This window comes from Spermophilus citellus (genome assembly GCF_964194105.1).
Source record: "Spermophilus citellus genome assembly, chromosome: 12".
NCBI lineage: Eukaryota > Metazoa > Chordata > Mammalia > Rodentia > Sciuridae > Spermophilus > Spermophilus citellus.
The window spans coordinates 80944457-80962909 of NC_138198.1; the positions used below are offsets into that span (position 1 = coordinate 80944457).

At 33.8% G+C, this 18453-nt stretch overlaps 1 protein-coding gene across 3 annotated transcripts in view; it reads right to left on the bottom strand.

Moving 5' to 3' along the window:
* ROCK1 (Rho associated coiled-coil containing protein kinase 1) overlaps window positions 1-18453 on the bottom strand; it is a 154981-nt gene that overhangs the window by 38289 nt on the left and 98239 nt on the right. For all 3 annotated transcript variants that reach the window (XR_014018273.1, XM_081262929.1, XM_081262928.1), the window contains exons 14-18: window positions 14883-15018; window positions 13095-13186; window positions 12747-12993; window positions 3999-4105; window positions 2638-2788 (exon numbers count right to left, since the gene is read on the bottom strand). Coding sequence is in view for 2 of the 3 variants with exons in the window: in XM_081262929.1 (XP_081119055.1) it covers window positions 2638-2788; window positions 3999-4105; window positions 12747-12993; window positions 13095-13186; window positions 14883-15018 (733 nt within the window). In the remaining variant the exon portion in view is untranslated. The remainder of the gene's footprint in view (window positions 1-2637; window positions 2789-3998; window positions 4106-12746; window positions 12994-13094; window positions 13187-14882; window positions 15019-18453) is intronic.

Sequence of the window (18453 nt, forward strand, 5' to 3'; positions counted from 1 at the left end):
TGGCATAAATACACAATGGAATATAACTCAGCCATTAAAAAGGATGATTTATGGCATTGTTGGTAAATGGATGAAACTGGAGACTATCATGTTAAGTGAAATATGCCAGTCCCAAAGCCAAAGGTCAAATGTTTTCAATATGTGGAAGCTAACCCATAGTAAGTGGGTGGGCTGGGGGAGAAAGAAAAGAAATTCAGTAGATTAGACAAATGGGAATGAAGGGAGACAGGACAGGAAAAGGAAAGATAATGGAATGAATCTGACATAATTTTCCTATGAAATACACCACAGTGAATCCCACCATTTTGTACATCCACAAGAATGGGACCCTAATTAGAATAAGATATATTCCATGCCTATATAATTATATCAAAATGATTTTTACTGTCATGTATAACTAAAAAGTATCAATTAAAAAAACAGGAATATCCAAATTGGGGAGAAAAAAAAAAAGAAAGAAATTGCCCTCTGATTTCATGTATGACACCAATTTCTGTCTTAAACTGAGTGAATGATTTGTGGCTTACAGGTGAGATTCTCTCCCACACATAGCTGTTGTGTGTGAATCTAGGAGGAAGAACAGAGAGATGAGAAGCCAGAGATTCTGTCTGCAGTGTGTGTGTGTTTTAACAGAATGTGTGTGTGATAAAAAGGTGGTGTTCTCCAGTGAATATATGGTTAGAAAGAAACTAAAAAAAGAAAAACAACAACAACAACAAAAAAAAAAACATAGAATGTTAAGTGGCCAAGTAGTTCTACTTGATTTCAAAATCTAGTTTCAAGACGACCAGATGGCCATTAACCAGATCAGTGAGACTAAAATATAAGAGCAAGTCTGGTGAGTAAGATCACACTAGTTTTCTTTTTTAACAAATGAAATTTAAGGTGCCAACTGACACATTCAGTAGTCGGTTAAGAGTGAGCAGAAGGTGAAAAAAGACTTTTTTTTTTTTTTTAAAGTTTGGTTATTTTAACGGGATGGATAATAGGTTGCTGCAAGGGTTTATCTATTAGGTTTTTGTTGTTGTTGTTGTTTTAGTATTTTTTTCAGTTGTACATGAATTTTATTTATTTATATGTGGCACTAAGGATCGAACCCAGGGCTATAACCCCAGCCCTGTCAGTTTTTAAGAAGCTCAATGGTAGAGTGTTTGACAAGCTAGCATGCATGATGCACATGCATGACGCACATGATTTAAACCCTAGCACCACTAAGCCCCTGCCAAAAGATGGGCAAGATATGTATATGTTTGTAGCCCCTGTCCAGCACGGGCTACTGAACTGAGGTCACTCGGGTAAACTTGGAGTGACAGAAAATGACCACGCAGACATGGAAATACCTTTTTCTGGGCTTCAGGACGGCTTCCCTGCCTCCAGCAGCAAGCTCCCAAAAGAAGGGCAAGAGAAAAACAAGAGAGGCTGACAAGAGAGAGGGAGCACGTTCTGAGGCTTGGTTTTTATTTTGGGGGGAAGCTAATCCATGGAACATTCTATCAAAAAAAAAAAGGGCAAAAGGGTAAGATTACAATAAACAGGTGGGTGTAATTCAACCCCCTTGGGTGATGCCCACTCCCAAAGCTGCACCTTTCTTATCCAAGCGGAGGTAAAGTCCACTTGCAATGAAGGTACCTGTCCAGTACCTCTTTACTCAGGACTTAAAGGTGTGTGCATTGCTCCTGTTCAGGGCGGCCCCCCACATATGTTTATAACAAGAAAGAAACAAGTGGTAAAGTGAACATTGAAGATAAAAAAAGAGAAAAAGGATTAAGTAGTTAGGATGAGATAAGAGGTAACTAGTTTTGCTTATAGTTAGAACATATATAGGAAGAAGGTTATCCTTTTAGAAAGATAAGATAGGTAAAGAAGTAGGATAGACTGGTAAAAGTAAGAGAACTAGATTTAGAATAGCTTAGACCTATGCTTTTATTATTTCTCTGACAAACTGAAAAAACTGGAATGATAAAAAAATGGAATGCGGGGCGGGGCTGGGGTTGTGGCTCAGCGGTAGAGCACTCGCCTCCCACGTGTGAGACCCTGGGTTCAATCTTCAGCACCACATAAAAATACATAAACAAAATAAAGATATTGTGCCCATGTATAACTAAAAAATATTTTTAAAAAAATGGAATAGAAAGTTTGAAAAGAGAAATAAAGGTCTGGGAGATCCTTCTGATGATATATTTAAAAAACTGATGGAGGTTAGAAGTAATGCACTAATATTCATCTAAAGTACTATTTAATATAAAACAAAAAAGTGGTTGGTCTGAACTATGGTTATGTTTGTAGGTTAACTACAGTGGAAATATAAAGGAACATGAAAATTGGAGGTACAAAGTAAGAAAGCAGATGAATTAACAATGAGGTCCAGAATGGATCAGGAAGAAAATCAAGGAAAGGGCTAAAAAACTGGGAGAGAAGAAAGACTCCACTAACTTTTATAGGAAAGAGACGGTAAAAGAATAGAGCAATAGAAGGTTAATTGTAATTTTTTTAAAAAGAGGCTAAAAAAGGAAAGAAATCCTTTCCCAAGTAATTATTATAATTATTCTTTCCACTATAAAGTTTTGATCAAAAGCAAATTTCTATAGGCATTACTTAAAATTAATCTTGTCAAAAATATTACAACTCAACACTTACCACACATTGCAACAGACTTTGCCTCTTCAATAGACTGATGTTTATCAGTTAAACGAGCTTTGGTTACTTTGTGTTCATTTACCTCTTGTTCTAACCTTTGTTGTAATGATTTAAGCTTGTAGTTTAAATCTATCTCTAAATTATTCTTTTCCTGTAAAATTGGAATGTGAAATCACATAAAAAACATGAAACAGGCACATGATTAAATCTTACATTATTTAATATCCCAAAAGAGATAAATGCATTACTTTTTAAATCACAATAAACATATCTAAAAGCAAAATATCACTTTTTATTTTCTCCCCTTTTTTCCTGTTTGAATCATTAACCATGGCTAGTGTTGAACAAGTTGTGCTGGTGGTTACATTCAGGATGATTCACTGCTAGGATCACAAATGAATAATCTTTCAGCTTATTTATTTTTTACCACCATTTTGTAAAAATAGTATTAAATTATTTTTATTTATGTTGACACTTATACCCACATTTACTTTTCTTTAACAAAAGAGACATCTGATGGCAAGTCATTGAGATAGAAAGGGAGAAGTAGTAAAAATGTATTCCATTTCTTTTAGTGTACTTCTATTGATTCTTTCATCCTATTTCCATATTACACAGCTTGGCCATCAAAAACTCTTCTAAAAGTTACAAAATATGTTCAAAAGCCAAGATAAAGGGCTAGAGTTGTAGCTCAGTGGTATAAAATAAAAATAAAAATTAAAAAAGGTACTGTTTCCATTTACAACTAAAAAAAAAAAAAAAAAGGTCCAGATAAGTTAGTAGCTTTTCTGATAATTTATCTGAGGTTCTGCTCAATTTACAACATTTCAGGGAGGCACTGAAAAAGACATAGACCAGTAAATTATCAATTTAATCCTTTCCTCAAAGTATGTAATAGAGGATAACAAATATTTGTTCAATGTAAAGGCTAATTGTTCATGCTCTTTTCTATTTTGCTGAATTTTACAAATAAAATGGATTAAAAGTGCATGGTCTACTAAATACTAATCCTTTATTTTCCTTTTTTTATAAGATATTATAGTAAGAATGAGCACCTTCTTCTTACCCATATAAAAGTAAACTAGAAAAAAATTATTTTTAAAAGTTATTTCCATCCAAAACAATTTGTGTTGATCTTTTAAATGTTAAACATCTAACTCTCTCAAGAATACAAACAAAAATAATAGAATAAGAAGACCCTGAGTAAGACATACATCCCCACATACTAATGAACCAATCAAACAGAAAAGCTTTTAGAAATATACCTAAACATTACAAATGAATGCTATTTTATAAACACACCTCATAAATTTTGATGATTTTTAAATACTATCTTATAATTGATACGTTATGTCATTTACCTTTTCTGAATGATTAAGCATGTCTTGAGCCTCTTTTCTTTCTCCCTCCACTCTTTCAAGATTATGTTTGAGATGCTTCACCTCCTCTTGTAAAGATGTAATTCGAGCTATCAAATGAGAAAAAAAAAAGTTTAAGTCTGTTGCCACTAAAAAGAAAAGATTTTTTTTTCCCCAGAAAGACTATTAAATTTAAAAAAAGTAACTGAGTGTGGTGGTATACACCTATAATCCTAGCCACTGGGGAGGGCTGAGGCCGGACAGCATGTTCAGAACAACTTAGCGAGACTCTGTCTCAACATAAAAAATAAAAAGGGATGGGGATATAACTCAGTGGTTAAGTGCCCCTGAGTTCAGTCTCCAGTAGCCAGCCCCAAAAAAGAATAAAAATATGAATGGTAACTAGATATCTTCTAATATATATTCTTTCTTGTACAACTAGTCAAAAAGATGAAGCCTGAGCAGGGGCTAGAAATCAGACCCAAGTTCTTATGCATGCTCATTTCTGGCACATTAAAACTAGCATTCTTTAGTTGATTAAGGCAAGTATTCATTAAATGTCATGAATGTGCTAGACACTATGCAGTGTTTAACAAATTTCGTGTGTGTGTGTGTGTGTGTGTGTGTGTGTGTTTTGGTACTGGGGATTAAACCCAGGGGTGCATAACCACTGTTCCACATTTTCAGTCCCTTTTTATATTTTATTCAGAGACAGGGTCTTGCTAAGTTGCTGAGGCTGGCTTTAAACTCACAATCTTCCTGCCTCAGCCTTCCAAGTAGCTCCTCCATCTCAGACACCAGGGACATACATATAACCCTTAAGAAATACCACTATATACAACACCACAGTGACTATATTAGGATTGATAATACTTGAATATTGTCCTTGATAAGGATGGCAAGCAACTAAAACTCTCATATACTGTTAATGAATATAAACTGGTACAGCTACACTTTGAAATATTTGAAAGTATTTATTAATAGTAAACACACATATATATATCTTATGACTCTGCCACTCCTAGGTGTCTCCTCAACAGAAAGCACATATATGATTACCAAAAAGTACATACAATAACGTTCATATCAGTGCTCTTCAAAAGAGCCCCTAAAAGGAAATAATCAGAATATCTATTTACCATAGAACAACTGACAAATAAATTGCAGTGATTATATGTAATAAATGGAATATATAATCAAGGGGAAAGAACAAACTACTTCCATATATAACAATATGGATGAACCTCACAAACATGTTGAGTCTAAAAAGCCAGAAAAAGGAATGTTTACTACATGACTCCATTTATAAAAATTTCAAAAACAAGCAAAAAGGAAAACTAATTTATGATGTTTTGTCAAAGTAGTGATTATTTTGGGGTGAGGAGGTTAGTAACTAAGAGGAATCCCACGGGACTTCTGGGTTGCTTGGCATGTTCAGTTTCATGATGTTCCTATTATGAAAATTGTTCCCTTCCTCCCTCTTTCTCTTCCTTACCTCATTCTTTCTCTCTCCCTGCCCCATCTATCTTTTTTTCTATTTGGTAGTACTGACAAGGGAACTCAGGGGCACTCTACCACTGAGATACATTCCCAGTCTTTTTTTTTTTTTTTTTTTTTTTTTTTTTTTTAAGTACTGGGGATTGAACCCAGGGGTATTTTACCATTAAGCCATATCCCCAGCCATTTTTATTTTTTATTCTGAGACAGGGTCTGACTAAGTTGCTTAGGCTCTTCATTAAGTTGTTGAGGCTGGCTTCAACCTCAAACTTGCAACACTCCTGCCTCTGCCTCCTACAGGTATACACCACCACGTCTGGCTACATGTACATTTTTATATATTGTATTTTCATTTGTGTAGATATGTTAAGTTCAACAAAAGTCTTACTTAAATCTAAAGTGTTAAAATCTCCAAATAAAATATATCTACAAAAAGGTATAAACTTGAGGTTCACCAATAATATGCAACAAGTAAAAAAAAATGAATGGGGATGTCACTCAGTGGTAGAGTGCTGGTCTAGCATATGTAAGATCCTGGGTTTGATCTCCAGCACCGCAAAAAAAGAGAGAGAGGAAAAAAGGGTAAATAACAGGAAAATACATATTAAGAAAAAAAGGTTTCAATATTTGATATATTTAATTCACTTATAGTAATAAAAATTCTAATCCACTAAGATGATGGTCATTACAAAGAAACAAAAAGGCATTTGTGAAATACCCACAGCTACCATATTCAATGAGCAAACCAATAAGAAAATTCCATTTACAAGCATATCCCCAAAAAAGAAACTTCCCATAAAGAAATTTAAACAAAGAAGCATAAGGCCTGTTCACTGAAAACTAAAAGCATTTCTAAACCAAGTGTAGTATGCATGTCTATACTTGAATATTGTCCTTGGAGGTTGTTCTCAGGAGGTTGAGGCAGGAGAATTGTTTGAGCCAAGGAGTTCAAGGCCAGTCTGGGCAACAAAATGAGACCTTTTCTCAAAAACAAAACAACAAACAAAAACAACAAAATAATAAAACATTGCTTAAAAAAAAAAAAAAACTATACCCCATGTTCATGGAATGGAAGACAATTTTGTTAAGCTAGCAATACTACCCAAAGCAATCTGTAGATTCAACCTTCAAAAATTCCAACAGTCTTTACTGAAGAAGTGGAATAGCCAACCCTTGAATTCACAGGGAACTGCAAAGAACAGCTAAAATACAATTGCAATACAATAATACCGGAGGACTCAAATTTCCCAATTTCAAATCTTGATATAAAGCTACAGTGATCAAAACAATGCAATACTAGCGTAAGATAGCGATACAAACCGATGGAATAGAACTGGAGATCCAGAAATAAACCCATACATCTATGGGAAATTTGTTTTATTTTTTCAGTGTTAGGAATTGAACCCAGGGCCTCATATGCATGCTAAGCAAGAGCTCTCCCATCGAACTCCATTCCCAAGGCATTTTTAAAAAACAGAATAGTCTCTTCAGCAGATGGTGCTGAAAAACTGGATATCAAATGCTCACCATTATGAAAAGCACTGCTAAGCCAAGTGTAGTAATGCATGCCTATACTCCTAGTTATTCATTTCATTTCATTATGGAGATGAAAATCAAAACCACAGTGAGGGCTCGGGTTGTAACTCAGTAGTAAAACACTTGCCTAGCATATATGAAGCACTGGGTTTAATTCTCAGCACCACATATAAAAATAAATAAAATAAAGGTCCATGGACAACAAAAAATATACAAATCCTTCTTAAAACAATAATGGAAAGTAAAATGGTGCAGACATTGCAAAGAACAGTCTAGAAGTTCCTCAAGTGTTAAACATAATAATTACCATATAACCCAGCAACTCTACTTCTAAATATATTCTCAAAACAGCTAAACATAGATACCCCAACAAATACTTGTACACAAATGTTCATGGCATTGCTATTCATAATAGCTGAAAGGTAAAAAAAAAAAAAATCAATGAGAAGCTATGCAAACTGTTGTCTAATACAACAGAATACTTCTCAGCCATTAATGGAGTACTGATATATTCTAGACTATAGATGAACTTTAAAATCTTTACACTATATGAAAGAAGTCAACATAAAAGGATACCTATTGTATGATATCATTTATAAGAAATATATAGAACAAATAAAATTCAGAGACAGGAGATTGGGGACTGCCAGGAGCTAGATGGAAAGGAAAATAGGGAAACCCAGCTTAATGGATACAGAGGTTTCTTTGGGGGTAATGAAAATGTTTTGGAACTAGACAGAGGAGGTAGTTGTATAACATTTTGAAATTGAGATATGGTATTTCTGTTCTAATACTTTGATAAAGGAAAGAAAGAAGCATTTAATCTGACTTTCTTTTATAAGGTGACCTTCAAGGAAACCTGATGAGAAGTTTCTCTTCATAGTAGTATTCCAGTTAAAAATTAAGAAAGAAGGATAAAATTACAAGATCACTATTTCTGCAAATGCTTAAAGAAACAAAATTTAGTTAATAATCATCAGTGTCTGCCAACACTAAAAAGAGACTCTATGTGCCTCGTGGTGTCTAAACACCAGTTAAGTATCCCTGTCAAACATTGCAAGTCTCTAGATCTAACTTCCAATTCAAAGTACTACAGGGGATAGAGCAACATATTAAATGACACTGGCAGATAATTTCAGCAAAATCCAGAATGGGAGATACTCGCAGGTCAAAATCCTGATTTGTTCAACCACAAATAAGAGCAACAAGAGAATACAATTAACAAAATAGGATAAACGTATATTAAAAGAAACTTGAGACATATTAATAAAATACAATGTACATATTTTGAGTGGCTGAATGTTTGAAATTTTAATTTAAGTAAAATAAGTCCAGTAACAAGAACAAATTATAAAAATATTGGAAGAAATTGAGCACTTAGTAGATACCTTCTTATTTTATTTATTTATTTTTTTAGTTGTAGATGGACACATAACTTTATTTTATTTATTTATTTTTATATGGTCCTGAAGATGGAACTCAGTGCCTAGCAAGTGCTCTACTACTGAGCCACAACCCCAGCTCCTCAAAAGTTAACTTCTTTTCCAGCTTTCATAATAATATTATGGTTATGTTTTATTTTTAAAAATCCATATTTTTAAGAGATGCTGAAATATTTACCAAATTAAACAATACTGATGCCTGACATTTGCTTCAAAAGAATTCAATAGGAGAGGACTAGGGAGGCGGGCAGGGGAATAAAAATGAAACAAGACTGGCTACCAGATGACTGAAGCTGGATGATGAAAACATAGGGTCATTTTGGTATTTTACTTTGGTATATGTCAGAAATTTTCCAAAATAAAAAGTTAAAAGAAAAATTAACTAAATGATATAGTTTTTGAAAAAAAAAAGGTTTTTAAAAATGGCTTATTTTTAAACATGTCTTCTGCATTTTAATCTGAAAAATCAATAACTTACTATATGAAAAAGTTTGTCATTTCAATTAAAATTTTCATTCCTCCATGATATTTTCATCTTTCTCTATTCCTTTTCATTAAGCATCTACAGCCTAAACTTTTGGAAGCTTACTTTCCTGTATTGGCAGCCTTAATGAAACACTACTCTAGCTGCTGGCAAACATCAGGACTACAGTCTGTTTCTATAGAGACCTGAAACTAAGAGTATCTTTTCTATTCTTCTTTTGAAACAGGATCTCACTGTGTTGTCCAGACAGGTCTTGAACTCCTAAGCTGAAGTGATCCTGCCTCAACCTCCCAAGTAGCTGGACTACTGGTGAAAACCACCATTCCTGGCTTTTAATTTTTTTAAAGAGTTACAAAAAAGAAGAATGTACAACAAAGATCATATGTGGCCCTAAGATATTTATAATCCAATTATATTTAGGAAGTCTCTCACACATACACTGACCACTCGTGTACATGAAGGATATTTAATTAGGGAATAACATCCATGAGTCTGCCAGAAGCCCAGCAGCCCAAACTAAAAGAAATTCATACCTGAAGGATCTAAAAGTTCTTAAGGACCATAAAAGATTAACGTAAAAATTATGATTCTTGGGGCTGGGGATGTGGCTCAAGTGGTAACGCGCTCACCTGGCATGCGCGGGGCGCTGAGTTCGATCCTCAGCACCACATAAAAATAAAGATGTCGTGTCCACCGAAAACTAAAAAATAAATATTTTTTAAAAAAATTTTCTCTCTCTCTCTCTCTTAAAAAATATGATTATTTTAACCACACTGCATTAACAGAAGTATAAAAAATGATAAGTTGATTAATAATGTATCATGCCATGAACTTTTCTTAACTTTAAACAATATCTAAAAAAATTAGATTCAGTTAAAAAAAACACTACTGGGGCTGAGGATATGGCTCAAGTGGTAGCGTGCTCGCCTGGCATGGGTGCGGCCCGGGTTCGATCCTCAGCACCACATACAAAGATGTTGTGTCCGCCGAAAACTACAAAATAAATATTAAAATTCTCTCTCTCTCTTAAAAAAAAAAAAAAACACTACTGATTAAGCACATAGATAATGGCCTCTCCCTTGGAAGCAAGCAGTCTAAAGCTTGGTCATATTGGAGAGAATGTGGAGAAAAAAGAATACTTTTACACTGTTGGTAGGATTGTAAATTAGTACAACCACTGTGGAATCAGTTGGAGGCTCTGCAAAAAACTAGGCATGGAATCACTATAAGATCGAGCAGTATTGCTCCTTGGTATTTATCCTAAAGAATTAAAGTCATCAGGGCTGGGGCTGTAGCTCAGTGGTGGAGTGCTTGCCTAGCATGCATGAGGTGCTGGGTTTGATCCTCAGGATCACATAAATATAAACAAATAAAATAAAAGCATTCTGTCCACCTACAACTCCAAATAATAATAATAATAATAAAATTAAAGTCATCATACTATATAGATACATGCATACCCATGTTTATAGCAAAACAATTCACAAAACCAACTATGGAACCAGCCTGGGTGTCCATCAACAGATGAATAGATTAAAAAAATAGAAAATGTGGTGTATACACACACAATGGAGGGGTTTTTTGTTTTGTTTTGTTTTGTATTTTAACCCAGGATTAAACCCAGGGGCACTGAGCCACATCCCTATTCTGTTTTATTTTTTATTTTGAGTTAGGGTCTCATTAAGTTGCTCAGGGCCTCACTAAACTTCTGAGGCTGGCTTTGAACTTGTGATCCTCTTGCCTCAGCCTCCCAAACTTCTGGGATTATAGGCATGTGCCACCATGTCTGGCCACAATGGAGTTTTATTCACTATAAGAAAAATGAAATTATGTCATTTGTAGAAAAATGAATGGAACTAGAGACCATTATGTTAAGGGAAATAAGTCAAATTCAGAAGGTTAAGGGTTGTTATGTTTTCTCAGCTATTGGCTGAATGATAGATATATGAACATGTAACAACAAATCCCATCATTGTGTACAACTATAATAGACCTATAAAAAATGTGGAAAAAAAAAGCTTAGTCATAGCTATGAGCAATGGTACATGCCTGTAATCCCAGCAGCTCAGAAGGCTGATAGGAGGTTCAAAACCCAGCCTCAGCAAAAACGAGGCGCTAGGCAACTCAGTGAGATCCTTTCTCTGAATAAAATCTACAAAATAGAGCTGTGGATGTGGATGTGGCTCGGTGGTTGAGTGACGCTGAGTTCAATCTCCAGTACCAAAAGAAAAAAGAAAAAAAAAGCTTGGCCATAAACAGAAGATAGAAAATTTAAAAGAATGTTAGAACTTGAAGGATTTCTAGAGGTAATCTAGTTATTCTCCTTGGTTTACAGATAGAGAAAGGAGATGAGATAGCTGATACCCTGTACAAAAGGGCCTAGAAAAACTTGACTCAAGGAAGTTAAGTATGAGGCTTTCCTAAAACATGCAAAGAGGCTACTTTCTTGGTTATAGTCAGATCTATTTTAAGCCTGGTGCCTGGGAAGTAAGATTTCACAATAATCCTTAGCTCTGAACCAATGAGAGATCCTATTTTCATTTCCAAAGTTACAAAAACTGACCCTGACCTCTCTCCAAAGAATTATAGCTAATCATCAAACCCCATGAGACCCAAACTATGTTCCATCTGTGACTAAGGTTAAAATAGACTCCCCCCACCAACCAATTCTTTCCTTAGAGGTCTGGCAACTTCCATGTGTATCTGTTTTGATTAGGTAGAATGGATGCTGCTATTAATAGCAATAAAAAAATTGAAAAAATATCTGAGAAGTGGGTAGAGCCAGGCATCTCTAAAATAAAACCAGATAGATGTTATTTACTATTATAAAACTGTTGGCCTTTACATACTCTTTTATACTTGATCTTCTCCCTTTAAGATTCACAAATACTACTATCTTTATTCCCAACCTTCCAAGTATATAACTCTCTTTTTATAATGAGATTCTATTTCTGCAAATGAGTTTCTACGTCCACCTATAATACATGAGGAATTCCCAGGTTTTAACAGTGATAATCCTTTATGTATAGATTAGTCTCACTTTGAATAAGGCCTTTATAAATTAGTCAACTTTTTCAATTACATTTTCAGTTAACTTAGCTATAAATTGTAAAATATTCACAGTACCCGCTTTACTAGAGTGCCTGTGAGAGTGTGGAGATTACAACGTGATAAAACTGTAGGCGGGCTGGGGATATGGCTCAATCGGTAGCCCGCTCGCCTGGCATACACGGGGCCGCTGGGTTCGATCCTCAACACCACATAAAAATAAAAAATAAAGATATTGTATCCACCTAAAACTAAAAAAAAAATATTAAAAAAAAAAAACGAAAACAAAAACTGTAGGCATTACCCTGCAAGAAAAAGAATGCTACTTGCTTCTGGTTTCACCACTTTCCACATGAAGGCATATGATTAAAAAAAAAGTCTCAAAAAAAAAAAAAAAAGTCTCATTTTTAAAAAAATGATGCCTTTTGTTATGTGTTTTTAAAAACAAAATAAAGAACAAATGTTGTATAATTAAACTTATTTGAGGAATCTAGAGTAGTCAAATTCATAGACACAGAAAGTAGAATGGTGGTTATATAGGGCCAAGGGGGAGGGGAAAACAGAGTTATTGTTTAATAAGTAGAGTTATAGTTTGAGATGATGAAAAAAGTTCTGAAGATGGATAGTGATGTTGGTTACACAACAATGGAAATGTACTTAAAATCATTGAACTGTATACCTCAAATGGTTAAAATGGCTAATTTTATATTATATTAATTTTATCACAATAAGAAAACATATTACCTTGAAGGTCTCCAATCATTTCAGAATCATGACCTCTGTCTCTTCGTTCAGCTTCCAATACAGCTTGTAGCTGGTAGTAATCCTTGTCTGTTTGTGACTTGGAATTCTCTAAAATTCTGTTTCTCTCCTGCAATTCTCTGTTCAGGGACTCTAGCTGGCTAATTGATATGCTCATCTCTGTATGACTCTTCCTTAATCTTACAGCTGTGTCTGACTCTGTCCTAAGCAAGTCATTGGCTTCTTCTAGCTATTTAAAAGAGAGGAAAAAAAGAATTTTGAACAAAATATGATTACAATTATTTTAATTTACTATAATTTAAAAATAGGAACCTTATCTGAAAAACTTACCTGCTTTTGTAATTGTATCAGCTTCTCATTTGTAAGCTGTGAATTCTGACTGACTTTCTTTAAGTCTTCCAACTGATCTTTTAATGTAGAAACTAGACAGTGAAAGAATATGTAAAGATTATGAACTTTTAATAGAGGAAACATAAATTGTTTTTTTTTTTAAATGACATTTATTCTTAGACCATAACAGTCAGCCAAACTAGGTCCATTCCCACTCCTAAAACCAAATTCCTGCTTGGATGTCCTAACATTTTAAATGCATCAAAAAGTATATCATCATTTTATAATTCAGAGTACAAAAATGGATGTTTCCACTGTTGTAATATCTCAAATCCTTTTATTGCCTTAAAAAGATATTAGAGTAATGTTATAAAGCTAGTTTTATTATTTGTTTCTGAATAGTACAATTACTTGAATCATTTGAATAATTCAGTATTTTAAAAATGGTATACAAAATTCAAAAGGCACTAAACGGTAGGTAATATAGAATAAGTCTTCCTTCCTCCACATCATGTTTGCATCCTTTGTGTATCTCTTAACTGGTTCTTCTCCCCAGTAACAACTATTATGAATTATTGCATATGCTTTCTAGGATAGTCTACAAATTGATATCATAATATAAAACCATATACTTCTCTTGTTTTCATATGCATATCTACATAAATACATATATTTAATTTACGCATATGTAAAAAAGCACTCATTAAAACACAAACCATCTATACTGTTGTCTTTTCAAGATACATCTTGGAAATCTTTTTATATAACAGTATATAAGGAAATACTTTATTCTTTTATAAGCTGCATACTATTTGATCATACAGATACACCAAAATTTATTAAATCATTGATTAAACTTACAATGTTTATAATTTTTTCAATTAAGCAATTCTATAATGAATAGCCTTGTGTACATAATAGATGGCACATATACATAAGTATATATGTTAAGTACAGTAGAAGTGAAATCACTCTATCAAAGGGTATAGGAAACCATTTTAAGTGTATTTTTAAGATTGGAATTCAAACATGAAATTCTAACTTAGGAGTTCTCAAACATGGCTGCTTGTTAACAGTGCCAGGGGAATTTACAAAAAATACTGGTACTCCAGGTGTGGTAGCTAAGGCAGGAGGATCATGATTTGAGGCCAGCCTCAGCTATGAAACCCTGTTGCAAAATAAAAAACAAAAAGGGCTGGGGACATGGTAGAGTAGAAAAGTGCCCTTGGGATCAATCCGTAGTGCCAAAAAAATACACCAAAACAAAACAGAAAATACTGATGCCCAGGCCATATGTCTATATCAATTAAATTAGGATTTCTGAGGTTTAGTCATCAGTATATTTTAAGGCTTCCAATAGATTTCAATATGCACACAATGACAACTTCACTATTCTTGTTAAATACCACTTACAACTGACTTTAATATGTCATAAATTTACCTGGAGATATTTAGAACTGTAGCTTCATAAATGGGCATTAAATTTAAAACAACCTAATGATAAAGACCTATAGGAGAGTGTTAGAAATTACAGGGTCTAGAGGCATAGTTCAGTGACAGAGTGCTTGTCCAGAAATTCTAGCATTTTTTTTCCCTTTAGTACTGGGAATTGAACCCAGGGGCACTCTACCACTGAGCCACATCCCTAACCCTTTTTATTTTTTCTTTTGAGAAGTTGATGAGGCTGGCCTCAAACTCGGTGATCTTCTAGTTCCACCTGCAGAGTCATGGAGATTACAGGCATGTGCCAGTCAAAATTCCAACATTTTTTAAAAAGTAGTAATTTACCTTCATTTTCTACATTTCTTCTCTTTTCATTTTCCTGTTCAGCTTTTCTTTGGTACTCATTAATTCTATGTTGTAGCAACATTTTTTCCTTCTCAATTTGAGACACTGTAGATTCTAGATTTCTTCTTTGATTCCCCTGAAATTATAATGATAAAAGTTACCACTACAATTAATAGTTCTTGTCATTTATGTTCTTAAAAAAAAAACAGATAAAAACTGAACATGATTGTTTTTTTTTGCTTGATAATCAAATAGTACCTCCTTATAACTTTTTAATAACAGATGAAGCACACCTTATAAATAACAATCATTATTTAAGCTAGATAAGTAAAATTCAGAATTCTGAATCCATGAACTTAAAATACAAATGTATCTTACCTTTTCAGATCAAAAATTGCTGTATTAAAAGCACCTACACTGTATTGTATTACAAATATTTTGGTTTGTTTACAATATTCAATTTAACTAATGAAAGAATCAGACAGTTATTAAATATTTGATCATTAATGCAAAGCTGAAATGGTTCCAAATGGTACAGAGGTCACCACTCCAAGTCACCTCATATCAATAATATTTTGCTTATCTTTTCTAAGATTCTCTATGTATCTACCTGATTAAAAAGTAATCAGCTGGTTGTGGTGGCACATGCCTGTAATCCCGCAGCTGAGACAGGAGGACCATGAGTTGAAAGGCAGCCTCAGCAACAGCAAGGCACTAAGCAACTCAGTGAGACTCTGTTTCTAAATAAAATACAAAATAGTTCAATCCCGAATACCCCCCTCTCAAAAAAAAAAAAAAAAGTAATTAAGGAAATACTTTAGAAAAAAACTACAAGGGGGAGTAGGGTGTTAAAGTAAAAATAGTCAAAATTTCACAACTTAAAAATTTATCTCCTGTTTCTGAATTACCACTTCTAGGATTATCTTATTTTTGACGCTTCATTTTTATCTTTAAGACTCCACATCAGGGAGACCTGTTTTACAGTATGTGTCTTCTCCAGGCTTTCCCATCTTTAATCAAAAACTACCTTTTAAGTGAGATGCTCTCGGAGAGATTATTGTAAAGGTAACACAGACCTATAAGGCTTTTCAATTTTTGAGATTTTATCATTTTAACTTTAAATCCATTTGAATTGTTGTGTGTACCAACAGTTCATTTCTTCTTCCATGGTATAGGTATACCAGAGTGTTTAATCATTCACCCATCATAGGACAGTTTCAGTTTTTGGCTATAAGTAAAATTGCTATAAATAATAATATACAGGTTTTGTGAGAATATATAAAACTTTTCATTTTTCTGGAATAAAAGCCCAAGAGTACAACTGCTGAGTCACACAGATGGCACATTTAGTTTTTTTAAGGAAATGTCCAAATGGTTTTCCAGAATGTCTACCATTTTACATTCTCAAGTGACCCAGTTTATCCACATTCTGTCAGTTTGGGTGTGATACAATTTTAAATTTCACTTGTCCTAATGGATAAAGAATGATAGTTTATGGTAGTTATTATTTGTTTATTGGTAAGCTTTGAGAGTTCTTTTAAAAGTCCTTTGTGAGATATATAGCTTGTAAATATTTTCCTCCAGTCTATAGCTTGTGATTTCTTACTCTTTAATAGGGTCTTTTATAGAGCAAATGTTAATTTTGATTAAGTCCATTGATTGAACTTTCCTTATATAGAACAAATCTGTGGTGTCATGTCTAAGAATTCTCTAACTTACTGGTTCCAAAGATTTTGCCTTCATTTTTTCTTCTAGAAGTTTTATAATTTTATATTTATATTTAAATCTATGAATCATTGGGTGAATTTTTTGCATAAGGTGTAAGATAGTAAGGTTCATATTCTTGCCTATAGGTATTTAACTGTTCTATTATCAATCGTTAAAAGACTATCATTCCTCAATGATTTGCTTTTGCACTTTTGCCAAAAAGAAGTCCGCTATAATCATGTGGAGCCATTTCTTTGTTTTCTACTGTTCCACTAATCTATATAACCATTCTTTTTTTTTTTTTTTTTTTTTGGCCCTGGGGATTGAACTCAGGGCACTTGAGCCACATTCCCATCCTATTTAGAGACAGGGTATCACTGAGTTGCTTAGCACCTCACCATTGCTGAGCCTGGCTTTGAACTCTTGATCCTCCTGTCTCAGCCTCCTGAGCCACTAAGATTACAGGCCTGTGCCACCGCACCTGGCTATATGCCTATTATTAGTATCATGCAGTTCTGAACATCGTAGTTATGATTTTTCTAAATAAACCACCCTGTCACATATATAAAACGTCTAGACAGTTTTAATTATTCCTTTCTGTTCCTCCCTACTCTTGACTTATTATGAATGGGTGGGTATTGCATTCTATCCAATGATGTGTCTGTATCAACTGATATAATCATTTTTCTTTAGTAACTAATATGATGAATTAAACTGATTTTCAAGTATTAAAATAAGCCTACATCTCTGAAATAAATCATGGTTGGGTTTACCTTTTTATATATCACTGAATTCTATTTTGATAAGAATTTTTGTGTTTGTATTCATAAGGGATAATGGTCTATAGTTTTCTCTGTAGTATGGTCTTTGGTTTTGGTATCATGTTAATATCAGCCTCATAAAATTAACTGGGAAGTGTTCTCTTACCTTTTGTGAGAAAGAGTACAGATTTGGTGTTTTCTTTTTTTTAATTCTATTTTTTGGTCTTAATTTATATCTGCTTTTTACCTTTTTATTATTTCTCCTATGCTAAATAATCTCACCCACCTGCAGACTTTTTTTAAAATTTTTTAGTTGTTGATGGACCCAGTGCCTCATACATGCTAGGCAAGCGCTGTATCACTGAGCTACAACCCCAGCCCCAAATTTGGTGTTTCTTAAACCCTTGGCAGAATTCTCTAGTGAAATCACCTGTCATGGGGAATTTTTATTAGAGTTTTAAAATTATGATTTTGCTTTACATAACACTTATACAGGACTATTAAAATGATCTATTTCAGGGGCTGGAGTTGTGGCTCAGCGGTAGAGCGCTCGCCTAGCATGTGCGAGACCCTGGGTTTGATCCTCAGCACCACATAAAAATAAATAAATAAAATAAAGGTATTGTGACCAACTACAACTAAAAAAATAAATTTAAAAAATGATGTATTTTACATTGTATGAGTTGTGGCATTTGTATTTTTCTAAATTTCACACTTGTATTTAAAACTGTTCACAGTATCCCCATATTCCCTTTTCATATTCAGAGTCTATAATGATATGCTATTACTAATATTGGTAATTTGTGTCTTCTTTTGTCAGTCTTGCTAGAGGTTTATTCATTTTGTTGGTCTTTTTCAAACAATTTTTTTTTTTTTGTCATTGATTTTCTCTGTTGTTTTTCTGTTTCCAATTTCACTGATCTCTACTTTAGTTACAGTATGGATCTGGAATGTCCCCTAAAAGTTTGTGTCTTGAAGGCTTGGTCCCCAGTGAAGCAATGTTCAGATGTGGGGCATTTGGGAAATGACTGGATCCTAGGAGCTCTAACCTCATTAATGGGGGTAATCCACTGATGGAGTCATAGCTGGGAGGCAGTTCAAAG